The 18,229-nt window shown below is 39.0% G+C and overlaps 2 protein-coding genes across 2 annotated transcripts; one reads left to right on the top strand and one right to left on the bottom strand.

The window, feature by feature from the left end:
- The first annotated feature begins 2,103 nt into the window (after nt 1-2,103).
- LOC119692658 lies at nt 2,104-13,667 on the top strand. Its single transcript, XM_038113843.2, has 4 exons — nt 2,104-2,357; nt 8,067-8,199; nt 8,899-8,980; nt 9,104-13,667. Exons 2-4 carry the CDS (start codon nt 8,075-8,077, stop codon nt 10,517-10,519), a joined length of 1,623 nt encoding a protein of 540 aa, XP_037969771.1. The 5' UTR covers nt 2,104-2,357; nt 8,067-8,074; the 3' UTR covers nt 10,520-13,667.
- A 413-nt stretch (nt 13,668-14,080) lies between these two features.
- LOC105388531 (glycerophosphodiester phosphodiesterase GDPD6) lies at nt 14,081-15,587 on the bottom strand. Its single transcript, XM_011559459.3, has one exon. The coding sequence runs from the start codon at nt 15,307-15,309 to the stop codon at nt 14,191-14,193; it is 1,119 nt and encodes a 372-aa protein (XP_011557761.3). The 5' UTR covers nt 15,310-15,587; the 3' UTR covers nt 14,081-14,190.
- Between the last annotated feature and the right edge of the window lie 2,642 nt (nt 15,588-18,229).

The raw sequence follows: 18,229 nt of genomic DNA, 5'->3' as shown, positions 1-18,229 counted from the left end.
GGTTATCAGAAGCTAGGTTTGTATGGATGTATTATGTTAAAATTAATTAAAAAGAATAACCCTATCACTGTAACAACTAGCTATCCGAAAATAACCGTGTACACAAGCTAGAATCTTAATCATTAAATGAATACTAAAATAATAGTTTAGTTTTCTTACTCCAAATTAAAAATAATATTAGCTTAGATCTTCTTGGTAATCTAGTCTATTTATCGTCTTCTGCATGAAGTAACACTAAAGCCAGCTGAAAACTGAAACGCTATAAACGGTTTGATGACAATTTTCAGCAAGAAGACAATTTCCAGAAATTCAATTTGGTAGTATTGTTGATATAGTTAACGAGACCGAGCTGAAAATGTCTAACTATTAGTGTTAGAGAGTTATTTCACTGTCCACCGAAAAAGAAGATACCCGCCACGTAACGAGTTTGATCGAGTGTGCGAGTTTCATTAAAATTGGTTCAGTCAATTGAAAAGTAAATGAGATCATGGCAAGAATCTGTCTCTGAATAGAATATTTTCCCCACAGCCACAAACCGAAAGATTAAGTAGAAGGCGAATTTTGAACCTGTTTTGAATTGCATATGACTAGCTAGCTATATAGGATGTTGCAAAAATGGTAAGTATACTAAGCCGGGGCGCAGGAGTATACAAAAGAGGTGACTCGGGGGGTCAATCTGAACAACTTTTGTGCTATGACTTTTGCGAATACGCCTTGCGGCTTAGTATACTTACTTACCACTTATGCAACATTCTGTATAAGCTAAGGTTTTGGTCCGGGGCAGTCCATTCGTGGCTCAGCGCTCAGCTGTTTGCGCTGCATCGCTTATTTGCGTTGAAGCCACGGCATTGTGTGGCCCGGGCAAACATTCCCGGCATTAGGACTTACTTAATCTCGGCTTGTTTGTATGTTGGTATGTATGCTGCGTTTATCTACAATCACAATGAAGCTAAGTTAGGTATGCGTATGAGGTAGTTGAAGATTGACATTATTTCATCTCGTAGATAGGTATATTGTATATTGAGGTGGCCAACGTCTGGGGGTTGTTTTTTCAATACCGATCGAGCAGTGCTACCTAACGCAAAATTATATGGTGTGGAGCTAGTACAGCGCGTGTACCAATAAAATAAAAAATGTAAGTAACTTACAGAGGAATTGATAACCTTCTCCTGATATTAATGATGGAGCCACATTAAACTAATATTACGCTAGTAATGTGGAGCTAGTCCACCAACCCGCACTAGGTCAGCGTGGTGGACTAGGCCTAAAACCCATCCTTCATTGGAAGGAGACCTGTGCCGCAGCGTCGACGTGGTGGGTCGTGATGATGATGATGAACAAGTGGAGTCCAGTGGGGAGCTGGAGGTGGACCTGTGCGAGAAACCTGCACGCCGCCCGAGGGAGGTATGATGATGATGATGATGATGGAGCAGTAGCTGGTGGAAGCCGGGAATCTAGCCGGGAGCAACTTTTAATTTAGGATTTTCCTTTCATTTTGGAACTGGTAGCGCCATCTATAGTAATTTTCACAAACTAATGTAAGTCTAAAGTACGCAGGAAACCCGCTACGAAATTATCAATGAACTAGCGAATGACATTTCTAAATTTTGTATGAGAGCGAATATAACATAAACGAAGTTATGGGATTTTTGACAGACTGAATAATTATCGAATGGAATTATAATTAACGTTTTCCTGTTTCAATGTTACAAATTAGTGAATGTCGTAGTTTTGTTGTAAGTTGTTAAGTTTTCCTACTCGACAAGAGATGGCAGCACTAGTTGAACAACAAAAGACAGTCACGCCCAAAATAACACTTTTATGTTGGATATTTACGTTATGTCGTGAAATAGAATCGTCTTTCATTACGTTTATCTATCATTTTCAATTCATCACAAAGGAAATCATAATATTTACGCCTATTTCAACACTTTTCGTGTTTGCAATATGCAACAAGAAAATGACATTTATTGTTTTTCATGTGTGAACTCGAGTGACTACTTCGGTCTCTTTCTAGCATCAACGCGGAATGCGCAGTGCTAGAGCGAGACAATAAATTTTGATGTTGCGTTTGGATTTTAGAACTCGTCGTTCGTATCAGCTGACAACCAAAGCAAAACAGTCGGTGCGCGACCATCTTGTCAAAACTGGAGTCGGTGACAAATAAATATTGTAAAATGTCCTAAATCGCACGTAATGAGATAACTTTTAGTTTGTATTTGATAAAGTATTGTGTTTATTTCATTCTGGTGTTATTTCCGAAGCGTTTATTATACATTTCGCTCATTATTTCGGGTTTTCCTTGCGCCAAGTGACGTCATGTATGTGATTATACACGTATCGCGGCGGACGAGTTTGTAAGTATTTTCTATTATTCCTCAATTAATTAAGTGTAATTTCCGCTTATTTCACTTCAATTCCCATTGCTGAGACCCCCTGTTTCATTCATGATGGGGTGGAATATGTCCGTAGAGTCTGTGCGAGTGGACTTGAAGTGCTTGCTTTGATGTTGTTTGTAGTTTTACATGCCCTTGAAAATAATGCAGCAAAATACGCGTTGCTATGCCGTTGGGCCGAGCTCATCAAGCAAACATCATTATAATTTGGATTATATCTAATTTAGAATGGACTAATGGGGTCGTGTAAAGCATACGGTAGTGTTCCTTCTGTTTGCTTGGCAACAGCTTGTGCCCACTTGACTAAAAATGGCACTAATGTAGGTAGAAAGTAGGTAGGTATATCTACTTATCCATACTTAAATCTCTGTATAATTTGTAGGTGTCGCGTCAGTATGGGTATAATAATAGAAATATCAATGTAACAATAGTTGGTAGGTAAGGTACCGATGTGTGTGAGTAGGTGTGTAAGTACATAAAAATGGCTGCCACAATATTATCTGTTCGCAGCAGTAGCAGGCGAAGCAAGTGTTTCTTTATTTTTTCACAGTAATGTAGGACATGCCTGCAGTATCGCCGCTATGGACGTGTTTCAAACGTTCACTTTCAACTCGATACGTTAATTTTATTCTGTTGTAAACATGCAAGCGTCCGCCGAGCAGCCATATTTACGAACATCCAAATTTTTCACTTTTCGGAAAGTTTTCGCCACATTCGCCGTATAAGTAGGTAGGTAAATAAATAGATAGGTAGGTATACTAGGTATCTTCTAGTAGACCCAGCATATCTACAGTTTCTGTGATTAAATTAAAAGTTCCTATGTACCTAGGTATTTAAGTACTTACTTGCAGATGATAAATTGTACTTCAATCCGTGTAAAATTATATTATCGGGTTATTCCCCTCCCCTGTAATAGTCAAGTTGATAAAATACCAACCAATAACCAACCGTGGTTTGTGTTGCTATTTGTAAGTACTCATCATAATTTATGTCATAGGTAGTTAGGTAGATACTTACCTAGGTTCACAATATTTACTAATATGGTAGAAATATTTGTTGCTTACATGATAAAATTACAAGAAAGGCCTTTTCCGATTGCGCGTTTAGAATATTTTTATTCAACTTTCATTGAATGACCGGAAATTCCTGGTTTCTTAACAATGTACAATACAAATTGGGTCATTTATTTACGCTTTCGGCACGTTCAGTTAAAATAAGCGCAAACTTACCACGCAACCGTCACAGTGGTCAAGTTTCTGGATATTTTCATGTTCAGGGGTGCCTAGAGAGTGTATTTCTCACTGTTTTAGCAGTGAAAAGTAAACGCGTACAGGAACTTCGCGAGAGCCACGTACAGGAACTTCGCCCCTTGTCAGAATAGAATAGAATAGCATGACGCTGACGCAGTGCAAAGCGTTTACCGCTAGGTGGCGCATGAATAATATGCGTATTTTTTTCATTATTTTAATGTTTGTATTGGGGTCTACCAACCCGCAATAGGCGTGGTGGACTAGGCCTAAACCCTTCCTTCATTGCAAGGAGACCTGTGCCCCAGCAGTGGGGAGGTGATGGGTTGTGATGATAATGATGATGAATGTTGTATAAACTTACACCCTCCTAGACTTGCCAGGCACACTGTGTAAAAGCACCAATTGATTATTTATCTATAATTTGTGGCATCAGACCTAAGCATAAGCAAGGTTTCAATCCAATATAAAGATAATCATCAGATATACTTACTATACCTTACTTCAATGTACATAGATATTGTACAAAGAACGATAGTGTGTTTTACTCCAGTCTCGAGCAGCCAGAGCCATTACTTATTTATGTTTTGACGAAGTTCCTAAGTTTGACTTGGTTGAGCTGTCGTGTTTGGCTTTGCCGGTAAATATTGGAGAGGTAGTGTGCCCCGTACCCAAACTGTTTGGATCTAGATCTACATAGATTATTACGATGATTCGTGAGGAAATTATTTAAAAACAGATCATGCGGAGTTTGTACCCTCTGTATCGTAACTTTTTTCAGCTTTCTCATTCATTTTCATTATACAATTTATATTTACCTACACATAATATGAAACTCGGCAAAATCTCGGTTGGCCTCGTTGATTCACTCAGTTTCGCACGCCGGCTAAAATCTAATAAGTACATGACCTCAAATTCAACCTTGACCTTGAGTGTAGTTTTGCTAGCTAATAAAGCATATTTTTAGCAGGATAGCATGCAAGCCTCTTAATATCTATGAAGTTGTTGAAGTTGAATTTATTTTAAAACATAGTATCAATTTTCGAGGCATGTAGGTAGGTCTATGCTGCTAGTTTAACTCCTGTTTAGTTTCACAAAATAGTAATAATGGAGTATAATAAATCTGAACAACAGGACTTGAGTAAAATTTATAGAATGTCTACTAATGATGGATGTCAACCTTATACACCATTACATTTTTAAAACGTCGAAAACAATATCGATAACACGGCAATTAAAAGCTGATTGGTTGTTGCACTGGGACCATCCATATTGCATACCATAGAGCTCTATGCAATCATTCGACGTCCAGCCATACGTACGTACGTCGCACGGGTGGGTCAATTAAGTTTCAATCATTTACACGGATCGTTGGTGGAATACTGATGCGTTGGACGTTTTTACCATTAGTTCCGTTCACAATACCGTTTGTCACTCCCGATATCAAAAGCGGAAACACAGGGGCAATATTTAAATTGCTACAGTTCACTACGATGTTTTCGGTTAGTAGTGTTAATAAATGCTCGTAAGAACTACCTCTATAATGATGATGACTTGATACAGAGGACAGTCATTGATAAGGAAGGGCGTTAACAGACACTTGACCAGCAATCAGTGGAGTCTCTGCCTGGATGATTATATAGCAATTGACCTTAACTACCGAAGTTATTCAGGTCCGACCACAACCCACTAACTTGGTTAACGACAGCCATCTAACTTCGACAAGCAGCAATCTTGTTGCGACTGCCGCCATTAAACGTGTAAAGCAATATTCAGATGTAAGCGGTGTCGTTCGTAGTAACAATCGATGCGATTAGCGATATCGCTCATACCGTTCCTCAAATAACAGCTTCGCTTTGCTCTGAATAGAGCTTACCAGCTTAACGCAAAGTGTTACACGTCACAGTGTAAACAAGCGATAAATAAACCCGTATTAAATCTAAAGAGAAACAAACATATTGTTCTCTCTGATGTGCCAAATTGTCAATATGTTTCATGTTCGAACTATTCGAGCCATATTAAGGTCGACTGACTATGTCGCATGGTATGACACGTGTATAGGTACATTTTATTAGTCGATGATAATTTGTCAGCGATCGTTTATTTATCACAAGTGTTACAAATATTGTATAACAACGCTTCGAAAGCGTTTTCGTATTGTGTCACAAAGTCACGAATGAGTTTCATCAATGGAGTTGTGTACGAGCAAATGTTTTTTTATCGTCCGGACAAGCTCTATAAATAGACTCACAGTAAAGGAAACAAACACAACAATGCAGTTATAAAAATAAAACACAGGCAGTTATGTGTAAAGATTTTCACGCGGACTTTAGAAAGGAATCCGAAGAAAGTGCTCGCATTGTCCTTGTTTCGGAATTCTCAAAATAATCCGATAATAGTATGCGTGCGTCTCGCTCGGTATAGCCCGGTATAACCGTACGGTGTACAGTAACCGTGAGGCCTGCGGGCGCGCAAGCCCCAGCCAGTTTTCACTTTCACGGGCCAGTGCCCCCCATAACCTGCCTCGACATAGTTCTTACTGAGCCAAGGTCGGGACAACTTGTCGAAGCCTAAATTCACGACCTTGGGCCGGAGAGATTGACCTTGCCTGGCTCCGTACAGCGGACGTTTTGCGCATACATCAGGGAGGTGACTAATTTGCGCGCACATCGCTCTTCGTCAGAATTTTGTCAGACAGCCATAATTTCTTGTGGACATTGAACTGGTTTGAAGGTCTATTCAAATGTTACGGTCGCCTTGTTCCATGATCGTTGGAATTTAAGATTGTAGGTAGGCAGTTTAACTTCCGCCTCCAAAGGCTATTTAGCAGGCATCTTATGGTAGTTACTAGTGAGGTACATGCTTGATAAAAATGTGTTGTTTAATAATGATGTTAACGTCCGACCTCCAATAAAGTCATGTTTGTTTTCACGCCACATTTATGTTGCTCATCTGTACAGTGTACCGATAGTCATTTTTTCATATGCTTCTGTAAATCTTTAATACTAAGGGCGGATTCGACCAACGTCGAGTAACTTTTTACTCACGAGTAAAGTACCAGTTACTCGCGAGTAAGCAGATTTTGCATTCTACCAAACCTGAAACCAAGATAACTAGCTTATCCCAAGAATAAAATGTTATACCGCCAAAATTGACCGTGTAACGAGCTTATCCGAGAGTAATTTTGTAATGGCGGCAGCACATCAGCTGATTAGAAAACCGTCATAATGACATATAAACACATCTGTCAAAACATAAACAAAAGGACGTTAAAAGGCAAAGTCTCAGAATAACAACAGCGAATAAAATATTAAAACATAAACAATTTCATACTTTTATAATCCATTCAAACTAAGTTGGCATGTCATTTCTATTGCATGCTTTGAAACGCAGCTATTTTTATTTTAGTTGCACTACAGTTTCGTTCCTCGTTCATTCAATTTAATCATGGTATAACTTGGTAGAATGCAAATGTACTTATCCTAGATATTTACTCGCGTATAATTTTAATTCCGGTATAGTTATTCTCGTGTAACGTGATGTTTGGACGAATTCACCCTAAATAGTCTAAATAGCATGTATAATTTAATATTAACAAAAGTATCGTGGTAGATAGGTACTAAATAGTATAATATTTTAGCGCACCATCATTGAAACCATTTACAGCGTATAGTTTTCTACTTTGTACTTAACACTATCAGTCACTTGTAAAAATCGATGTTCAAAACACCAAATACTCAAAATAACTGGAAAATCCGCATTGGACTCCAAGTTTAAAACCAGCAGCCCGTTCTATTATTGAACGACCTTATTCTAGACATTGTGTTTCACAAACAAATGTCGTCGACCCCCCGTTATCGCGGCTTATCACGTGACGAAATATTGCCGTTCTTTGGCCAAGTGCGGTGTCGTACCTATCACCATATTGTCCGATAGCACACGTCATAAAGGGCCATAGATTGTAGCTTTTAGGGCAACATTCCTTGCTTATTTTTACGCTTCTTGCTTGCAAACTAACATGAACTTACGCTTGGGTCTTCTCCTCTTTCTGAATTGCATGTGTGTATTGTGTATTCACTTGCTTACTAACTTGCGCTTAAAGTTTGCTTTGTATCACATTACGGATATCCTCATTCTTAATCCAAATACGCTTAAATCTATCACTTCACATTCATTATTATGAAAAAAATACTTAAAATCACTTATCACTATCCAGCTGCCTTACCATTACCACCCACCAATATTATCAATCAACAATCCTATCAGCATTTTATCCGTCAAACATGTGTCAGATCCCTACAAATTATGCCAGTTTTACAGATAGACAGTGCTACATAAGGATTGTTCACTAATGTGCCGGTCCTGGTAAGGCAGCAGATAGTCTATCCACCTACATGTCTATATATGCATCTCACTCGCACAGGTAACAAGATGCGCGAGCAAGAGGGGGACGGCGAGCCGGCGCACCACGCGCGGAGGCCCATGAACGCCTTCCTCATCTTCTGCAAGCGACACCGCAGCGTCGTGCGCGACAAATACCCCAATCTTGAGAACAGGTAACGACAAACACTAACCCTATATTCATAGAACTTCATCATCATCATCAGATCCTGGAATCCCTAATCAGGGACATAGGGCTCGACTCGAAGTGTTGCTCCACTCTGACCGGTCCTGTGCCACGCCTTCGACTTCATAGAACTTACAGAGAAAAATATTTCCCGTGGGAATTCCGGGATAAACAGATAAAAATCCGTGCAAGTAATAGTAGACAGTTGTGTTAATCCAGGGTGCCAGCTTCCTACAGCGGTCAATCGTTGGCCATGTGGGATTATTGGATGCTCAAAATGTGAATTGCTTGGCTGAAGCGCCACAAACTATGGCTTAAGTATGACTGATGAAGTACTTTATGTACGCGGGAAGAGCTCATAACCGCTACCAAAGCTGGTTGTCTGGTAGTTTTTTTTGCAATAAGTCTGCTATTGTCCGCAAGTTACGTATGTTTTCAAAACCTTTTATAAATATTATTTTTCTGCCATAAATTATACTTAAATAAATAAGACGCTGCAGTATCGGCAGCCCAGGTCTGGGAATGCAGATACTTACAGGCTCATGACGATGAAACAAATATAATGTCCCTTCAGCACTAGATTCATTAACTAGACAGTCGATTGTCAATACGCGATCGACAATGCACTTGACACACTCAATGTCATCACAAACGCTGATAATGATAAAGCTATTGTCTCCGATTGCAGGTCGATAACAAAGATACTCGGGGAGTGGTGGGCCAACTTGGATAAGGAAGAGAAAGCTTGCTACACAGGTCTTGCGAAACAGGTATGTACGAATGATATATTAATAGTACTTTTATATACATATAGCACCCCTTTGTTAAATTTTAAGATAAAGATAAGATATGTGTAACAGTAGAGTTGATGTGGAAATCTTTCTCTTTTACAGTACAAAGACGCTTTCTTCAGTGCTAACCCTGACTTCAAATGGTACAAGTTGCCTGCGCCGCCGCTGCGCACGCTCACGTCTCGACCGCGGGACCCTCACGATAAGACGGTGGAATCCCCTCATTTCGAGTACCACGAGGAACTAGAGAAAACCAACAATAACTCCACTGAAGTTGATTTCAACAAACAAACCCATCAAGTATACGAGAATGAACAGAAATCACTCTCTATGTTCACTCCCGGCAAACTCGCCGATGAAGCTCACATGGGAGGCCTCAGCAGCCTCCTCGCGACTAAGACTGACGACCAAACCCTGAACCCCTACTACTCTCCTCCGTCTTACAAGTTCAACTCGATCTCAGGCCCTATTGAAGAAAAACCCCGTATAGACTTAATCAAACCCAAAAGCTTTAACAAAGAGGAAAGCATACGTGAACTGCAAAACGAGCTTTCGGAAACCACTAGAATGTTTGAAGACTTCGACGATGATAAAGCGAGGCTGTACGGCCACGGAATAAAAAACGAATTTACAAACCAAGATGTGATCGACCAAATAGTCGATAAGAGGTTCTACAGTGATGAATATGGATATCAGAAACAATGGTCTGATGATGAAAAGAATTCTGGGAACAAGTCCGGTAGGTCGTGTAAAGGTAAGAGGTACCAAGAGTTTATGGCTGTTGGAGGACTGATAGTTAATAAACGCCCAAAGAGGGAAAACGCAGATAAATCTCCTGATGAAGGATTCAATGCATCGTGTAGTTGGGAGGCCGCGGCCCGCAGTGACACCGCCCATAGCTCGTACAACGAGACGTCTCTGGAGAGCGAGACCAATGTCGACACCGACGCTCACGAGCCAGACAATAACGCCAACAAAACATTCAAGGCAGCCGATTTCGATTTAGACGCTAAAATTAAAGCTCTACCGTCTCTGAGCCTTGAGAAATTCCAGCAGAAGAAACGCGAAAACAAACGCAAGAAGAAGACGATACATCTCAGGCCGAAGTTGTCCGAACCCAAACATAATATAATTAACTCTGCACCCCGGCCCTACTATCCTCAGGAGCGCCGGGAAATGGCGGAGCACTGGAGAGAAAACGTTATCGGCAGCCAAAAGCGGAAACCGCGCAAAATAAGCATTACAAGGCTCGAAATCAACAGTTTAATCTCCAGCGTCAATTTGAATGAGGCGCACCAAATTAGTCCAGAAATAAAGTTCGCCACCGAGGCACCGCGCACTGTGGTCCAGAGCATGGAGATCGGCAAGCAGCCGCCCCACAGCAATGTGGACCTTATGGCGTTGGCTACTCTTGCGGAAGTCGCATCGAACACCTCGAAAATTGAAAATACATCGATTATGGAAAGCATGACCCATGCCGCGGTCCCCACTACCGACGATCACGCTTCCAAGGTATGAGATACCAACACAACTAGCCTTAAACATATTCCAAAAATATTTACTTTTTAATCAGATAATATTTATATATTATATATAGATCTACATTTACATTGTACGCATAAAGATTAATTTTATTGTACACTTTTAATAGTAGTTTTTATAAAAATAGATATTAGATTATATCTATATACATAGTATTAGAGATGAGAAAAATATATGTACACCTGTTTAGTTGAGTTCGTTGTGTGGTTGCTAAATTATGCTTTGTAAAAAGATATATAAAATTAAGAGATATATATAAAAAGAAGAAAATAGGTGATAGTTAGGTTTATGAATTATCACATTAATAAAACAAGAGCATAATGTGTTTTATGTATTGTATGTTGAATCATATTATAGACGACGTGGCATGTTCTGTTATCTGGCCGTTAAGGTCCGACTCACTAGTGTGTGTGCGTGTCACTGACACCTAGTGGGCATGAGGCCTTACATAAGGAACCAATTTTATATGAAACAGAATTGTTTCTTATAAAAGAAGTGCACAGCTATTCACTTACTGACTTAAGGTTTGGAACATGTCATATCTTCAGCCATGCATCACAATGGATATAAAATATGCCAAAATATAGAGTCATCGTTGAACCTCATTTGTGTAGGTATATTTCTTAGGTTATTCTAAACGCCTTAATAATTTAGACGAATGTTAATAACTTAATAAGATAAAACACCAAAACTTTGCATAGACTGCGTTGCATTTTTATGGTGATTTTATAATATAAATGAAAATATATATATACCTAATTATATTAATTTTTGCCACGATATTTTTATCGTCAAGAAAATGAAATGGCGCAATTGTCCGCTTTAAAAGAGCGTAATACAACTTTACGATACTCCAACTCTTGTTGGTGTTATACATTTGAATTAGTGCAATCATTAGTGGTATATCGAATAACCAGTAAAATGTACTGTAACTATTCTATACAATTGAATATGAAATATGGTATCGATAAATCACTAAATATTAATTTAGTGCATAGAATTTATACAAGAGTGACGTGTTGTCATTTGTTTTGTAGTAATGAAGTTTTCATGATTACGAATTTACTGATCAAACGCGCAGCAAACAGACTAATTTATTAAAACCTTAACCTTTTACATAGTTTCATCGATTAATTTTGTCATATCGAAGGCCTTAAAGGTATCTCCCGGCCAAAATTATAATGTAGAACACGAGTCAAACTCGTTGTTATTTGTGATATTTTTGTTTGTTATATTATTCTCAGCATCTTCTCTTGCAGTGTGAAAATTGCATCGGCACTTTATTTAGTGAATTTCAGTACACCATGTACAGTTCAGGCGTTAATTCTAAACCATTTATAAATATCAACTGTTGAAGTGATGTTCATCGTGTCCTTTAAGGTAGGTACCTGAAATATATCGAAAATATTGATTAAAGAAAAATATATTTATAACAATAAATAAAAAATAAAAATATATATTATCACTGCAAACATTTTAAACCATTTTAGTAACACATTTTTAAAGTATAGTTATTTATTTACGGAACAGTGTTTCTCAAACTAATGTTAATTTGCGTGATTCTGTGATTATTTTTAATTAGTTAGGTATGTTGCTTCTAGTTATACGGGACAGTGGTTCGTGTTTATTGGATGAATGTAGGTATTTGGTTGCTGGTCTAGTCTAGAATAGTATTTGATATGAAATTTGCAAGTGCACTTATATATATTTTGTTATAGTTACAAGAATGATCCGAATGCCATTTAGTGTCATGCTCATCCAAAGACCAAAAGTTTTTATAATAGGCAAGCTAGGGTATAGACGTATTGAGCATGTATTGTGGTACTCATGTAAATAATTAAGTAAACTGTTTTATGTATGATACATACTAGCAAAGCCGATAAATTAAGGCATTTATCTATGTTGACACTTCTTAATGTGGGTAATTTTATTGTATTAAAGGTTTGTTTTTGTTGGAAAATCTCATAATCGTAGAGCCTAATGACTTTTTGTTGATTTTGTGTAGTTTTAAAAAATGTTAAGTTTAATTATAAATTGAGTAGTTTTACGGTTCCTATTCTATAATATATTAAATAATACTGAGCTAAAGGGAATAATTTTAGGCCTTCGTATGTACTAGTTGAATGATAAACGCAACGGTCGACCATCTTATGAAAATGTTTTTGCCTTGATAGACAAAGAGCCTTATTTGATATTAATATTAGCTTTAAGGCAAAAAGGGGCCAGTATTATGGAAATGGCTACATTTATATATATGCATATGTATTGAACATTGAATTTAAATGAACTACTGTAAAATGTTGACGTTTTTTAAAATGCAACATTGACCTGAAAAGCTTTATTGTACTGAAAAGTAAACCCCGTAAAAGTAAATAAGTGTAGTATGTATATCCGAGTAATGGTGCTGAAGATCTGTTTTATTTAGGCTACCAGTGGTAGGAACAGTAGGAGCCCTAACCAATGACGTAGCGTGTTAGCTGGATATGTCTTAGAAGACTATACTTACCAGTAATTCACTATATTTCCTACGAAATAAATATGTCACGCATTCGTAAAAAATACGTAAGATAAATTTCATTTGAGCTTACAATGCCATCTGTCGACTTATGATCGATCGATATAAAATCCTTCTCATAACATTGTATTTTATTATTTGTATGAGCTGAAGTGGAGTTGGGTTAGGCCGAAAGTAACGCCATCTACATTGGACTTTATTCAAACGCCTTGCTTCGATATATTGTTACTTATCTATAAAGTTTTACTGAAATTAATGGAACATGTGTAATTATTACTGGACGATTCTAAAGGTAAACCTACTTATCGTGTATTCGATTGTCATATTCCATTTCGAATTGTTTGGTGAGACACTTAAAGTAATGAAAAAGAAACCTTTAGAATTAGCCTGAAAGGAGAAAAGTACCAATATAGAATAGATGTTTAGTGATAATAAATTTATAAATGTCTTTGAGAAACACTGGTCTATGTTAGTCGTTAGTTAGGACTTAATAATATAAGGCACCCAAAGTGTTTGTTTAGTTCCAAAGTCTAATGTTGAATGTTTTGTTATAAATGTGAGAACGCATCCTATTATACTTTCACTGTAGTAATAAAGTTTATTCGTATTTTCCTTGTTTCATTTATATTAATAGTTAGATAAGTTCGCTTTACGCTGTGGTAGATCCGAGGGATTATAGTTAGATAATAAGTACCTTCCTACTATTATTCATTTTCTGATCTGAGGTAGTGTTAACAAGACATAGAGGTAGTTAAGATAGCTAATCTTATCTGCTGAAGAATCGATATCCTAGGAAAACATGCTATCTTGTGCAGTCTATAAATCATCGAAGGAAAAAAATCTTTTTGGATTGGCAGCTGTCCGATTATGGTTTGACGGCAAACATTTGTTTACAACAAGTTACTAAGTATACTACGCGCCTACTATTATTCGATATCCGATTCTATTTTTCAGGTTGTCAAGTGCCCCTCTCGCGTCTTCCTAGCCCCTCGCGTCGTATAGGTACAAAGAAGAAAGTAATAAAAAATAATGAGACTGATGATTTAATAATGAAGTACTTATATTAATTTTTACATAAATTATACTTACAACAACAGTACCTACACCTACCTACCTACATGTGAACATAGATCTAAAGGCATGGTCCACGCAACCGCACAGCCACATCGGCCTGGTCTGTGAACAGTCCGTCGATGCCCGTCTCCAAGAACGCTTTTATTTCCCCGGCCATGTCACCTATCGCGGCCGCGCTGGCGTCTTTGCTGCGGAACTCCAATGGAAGGAACACGTTCTCCCGCCGGAAGGTGTAGGGGTGCACCTTGAGCCCCGCGTCGTGGGCGTCTCGCACGAAGCTGGTCGGAGACAGCAGCCGCCCCTCCCCGTCCCGAGGGATTATGTAGCTCTTGTCCGGCCCCACGGCAGAGGCATACTGCCCCACCGCCTGCAGACCTTCACGTGTCGCCATCTCCGCGTATGTGATTCCAATCTCCTGGTCCTGGTCGGCCGGTCGCATCTCTGGGCTGTCCAACAGCTGCAGCAGGCGCAGCTCCGTCATGTTCCTCAGCTCCTTCAAGTTGTCTATCTCGAAGGACTGTATGAAGACCGCCGCCTCGGGGCCGACGTAGCCGTTCTTGTGCAGCGCGTCCGCCACGAGCTGCTCCATGGGCAGCCCCAGGCGCTTGAAGTACGTGCTGTGCTTGATCTCCGGGTACACCCCGATGACTCTGCGCTGGCTCACTTGCAGGCTCTTCACGAGGTCGATGATCTCCTGCAGCGTGGGCACCTGGAAGGCCCCGTCCAGGCGCGCGTTGCCGGGGCGGGTCTCGGGGATGCGCTCCCTCGCGCGCAGGCTCTTGATCTCGTCGAGGGTGAAGTCCTCGGTGAACCAGCCCGTGACCTGCTTGCCGTCGATGGTCTTGGTGGTGCGGCGCGGCGCGAACTCGGCGCGCTCGGCCACGTCGGTGGTGGCGGAGATGTCGTTCTCGTGGCGCGCGATGAGCTGGTGGTCGCGGGTGATGACGAGGTCCGGCTCCACGTAGTCCGCGCCGAGGGTCACTGCCAGCGCGTACGAGCCCAGGGTGTGTTCTGGTACGTAGCCGGCGGCGCCGCGGTGGCCGATGATCAGCGGCGAGCAGAAGTCAGACGTCGCCAGCTTGGGTGCAGTGGCAGTGATGACCACAGACGGACTGACTGCGACGAAGAGCAGCGAAGTGGTCGCCAGCAACCACCGCGTTTTTGTGCCGATGTCCATGGTTATCTCCAAGTGATCAACACAAAGAACATAAAGTACTTAAATCTCACTACACTCTGATTTTATTACGCCAGTAATCAGAGCCAGTTTAATCAGAACTTTAACAGAACACACATGATACTCCGTGTTCGCACAACTACCACATGTGATAGATAGTGAACATTGCCATAGCTTTTATACAGATGTTTTCAAGGTATTTTCTGTCAAGATTAAAACACAAGAGGGTCACTCTTGCTCACGAAAAACAAAGTTTCGGAGCGCTGCACTGGTGACCACGTCACTATCTCGTGTCATTAAACGTACCAATTGCAAGACACATAGATAGACTTAGGCTAGTCACACACTGCCCCGCATCACGCTGCATCTTGCGTGAGTGCGTGTTCGGACGTTACTAACTTATGTACCTATCTCCGTTAGTGAACACAGACCGAACGTTTTTTGCCACCTTCAGTCCTTCATGCAGATCACGCACGTGCTTACAATCAGAGAAACATTACTTAGTTATGCACCACCGCACATTTACCTTTATGCGTGGAAAGACACAAGCTACTAAGGGTGTTTGTAACATCGTGCTGATTTACTCACGCATGCGGATTACCCCGCACGCGTGACAAGCTCAAGTGTTCTTTTCATATTTAAGTATTCATTGTAACGCGTGGAATATGCACAGGCACATAATTTCCTGTACTTCTGTGCGTGATTTTGGAAGGCCATAATATAGGTGTTTGAAAATTGATCTCGTAATGAGTCAAAGCCACAGTGAATCCACTTGACGCACCTACGCGCGTGAGTCTGAGTACGTAAAAACGCGCACGATGATGCGTGGACAGAGTCGACACGCAAGATGCAGCGTGACGCTCTGCACAGCAGTGTGCGAACCGCCTTAACAAGAGATAAAGTATGTGATAATTATTAAATTATCAGTGTAGACGGGAATGAGATGCATAAATACAGTTAATTTTTCTCCCGCTTTTTAAGACGATTCTGTGTACACAATAGTGCACATTGGTGTGCGGTAATAAATAAGTACTTAAGTACTAAGTATGTACAGTTATACTACTTACTTAGTTATTAAGTTATTATATTGTGTCTGTATTTTATGAGTCTTGCAAAGCCACAAATCTTTGTGGATAAGTGAGGTGTTAATGTGTGTAACTAATCGGTTATGAATGCCGATGCCGTACCTAGTGAATACTTACTTAAATATGAAATAAGTAAATACATTTAGCTTAATTAGCTAGTAGATTATGTATTTGTAATATGTACATACGTACCTAAAGGTACATTATTGAGGCCATTTTGCTACCTTTATAATTATGTATCCATCCATTTGCTGACAACAATGAAGCTGTATCCAAGGACTTTGTAGTTCTACAGGTGTTTCAAAAAGGGTATACTAAGCCGAACCCTACATGAGCAGCATGTTATATCTAAGCACAAAAATTAAATCGAAATTTAAAAATTCGCGAATAAAAATACCTATTCATTTTCTATTGAAACTTTGTTGGTCAAGTGACTTTTTAATATGGTTTTATAGTTTTTATTTTCGAATAAAAGTCATTGGCTCTATCTAGTTCTGACTATGGCAATGGCATGACATGATATGACAGTTTGTATTATTTTATTCGTATTTTATAAAGCCAGAGTAAACTCCCTCGTAACTACTCAAATGTTAAGATAAAGTTAGATAAAATACTTACTTCCTATTTATACAAACAATACTCATAGCTCATAGATGAAACAAAAAAGAAATAGCAAAATCAGCGGTCTTATTAATAATAGCAATCTTCGTAAGACAACCACACCGAGATGGAAATTGAAATGAAGAAAAGGGTTAGTAAGAGAAAACAAGAGATCATCAAAGTAGGTATTCATTAAACATTAGATACTTAAGTACTTATTTAATTACAAAAAAAAATCACTTTACCTTCCGTTTTTTTTGGTTTTTTTTTAATTTTTATTAAATGATTGTCACTCCACAGACTTTATGTCCGTGCCTTTTGAAGAATGGTAATTTTTTTTTAGATATTTTTTAAATTCTTTTGTCTACTTACTTCTCGGTAAGGAAGTTAAAGGACAATGGCAGAGTTCTAAGGACGTTTGGTACCCCTATGAAAATTACGGGTTCCGTAATGAAAGTACCATGTTTAGAGAGTCACTGTATAGGTACACAAATAAATAAATAACTAGATTTTTAGAAGCTGGGAGAAAAGAGAAAAACGGAAAAAAAGAATCTTTAAAATGTAGTCGCAATGGAACGTAAACATTCATACAGGAAGAATGGAACGTCAAGTGAAGTAATGTTTATGCCAAGTACTCTGTGATTTACGTCATAAATGTCTAGGTTGGATCTCAGTATAATGATAAAAATTGACAAAACCAGAGCAGAAAAATTGAAATGATAAAAAAATGTGTCATGTTAACAACTAAACGTCAACACCATGTCAACACTTGAACAACATAAGACGAACAACGTGAATAATAATTTGATAATAATATTATTATGTTAGGTATATCAAGTTGTATGTTTACGTTTAAATAAATACGGGACGTGCAACGTACATAATAAATAAAATGATTTTATTAATATTATCGACTAGATCAGGCTACTACTTTCATCATGGAATAATGTTATACTTATCCAACTTCTGAAGTTTTAAATTGCCATTCCGCAACAGGGATTTGCTATGCCATTTCGAAATGCTATATGTAAAGGTTCTACTATATGGGTATGCATTTGGCGAGTAATGTAATGAAATAAAATATACTGTTTAAAAGATCATTGTTTTATTTACATAACATAATTTGCCTGGAATCAACTTTAGGAATTTTATGTTCCTATTACCTACTCTATTCTATTCTCTGTTGTGGTGTAAGTACCTGCACCTGGCTCTCTAGATGTGCTAAATCTAGATAGGTA

Source organism: Plutella xylostella, chromosome 18 (genome assembly GCF_932276165.1).
Source record: "Plutella xylostella chromosome 18, ilPluXylo3.1, whole genome shotgun sequence".
NCBI lineage: Eukaryota > Metazoa > Arthropoda > Insecta > Lepidoptera > Plutellidae > Plutella > Plutella xylostella.
The sequence above is the reverse complement of the archived record's forward strand: the minus strand, read 5'-3'. Positions and strand labels throughout refer to the sequence as shown.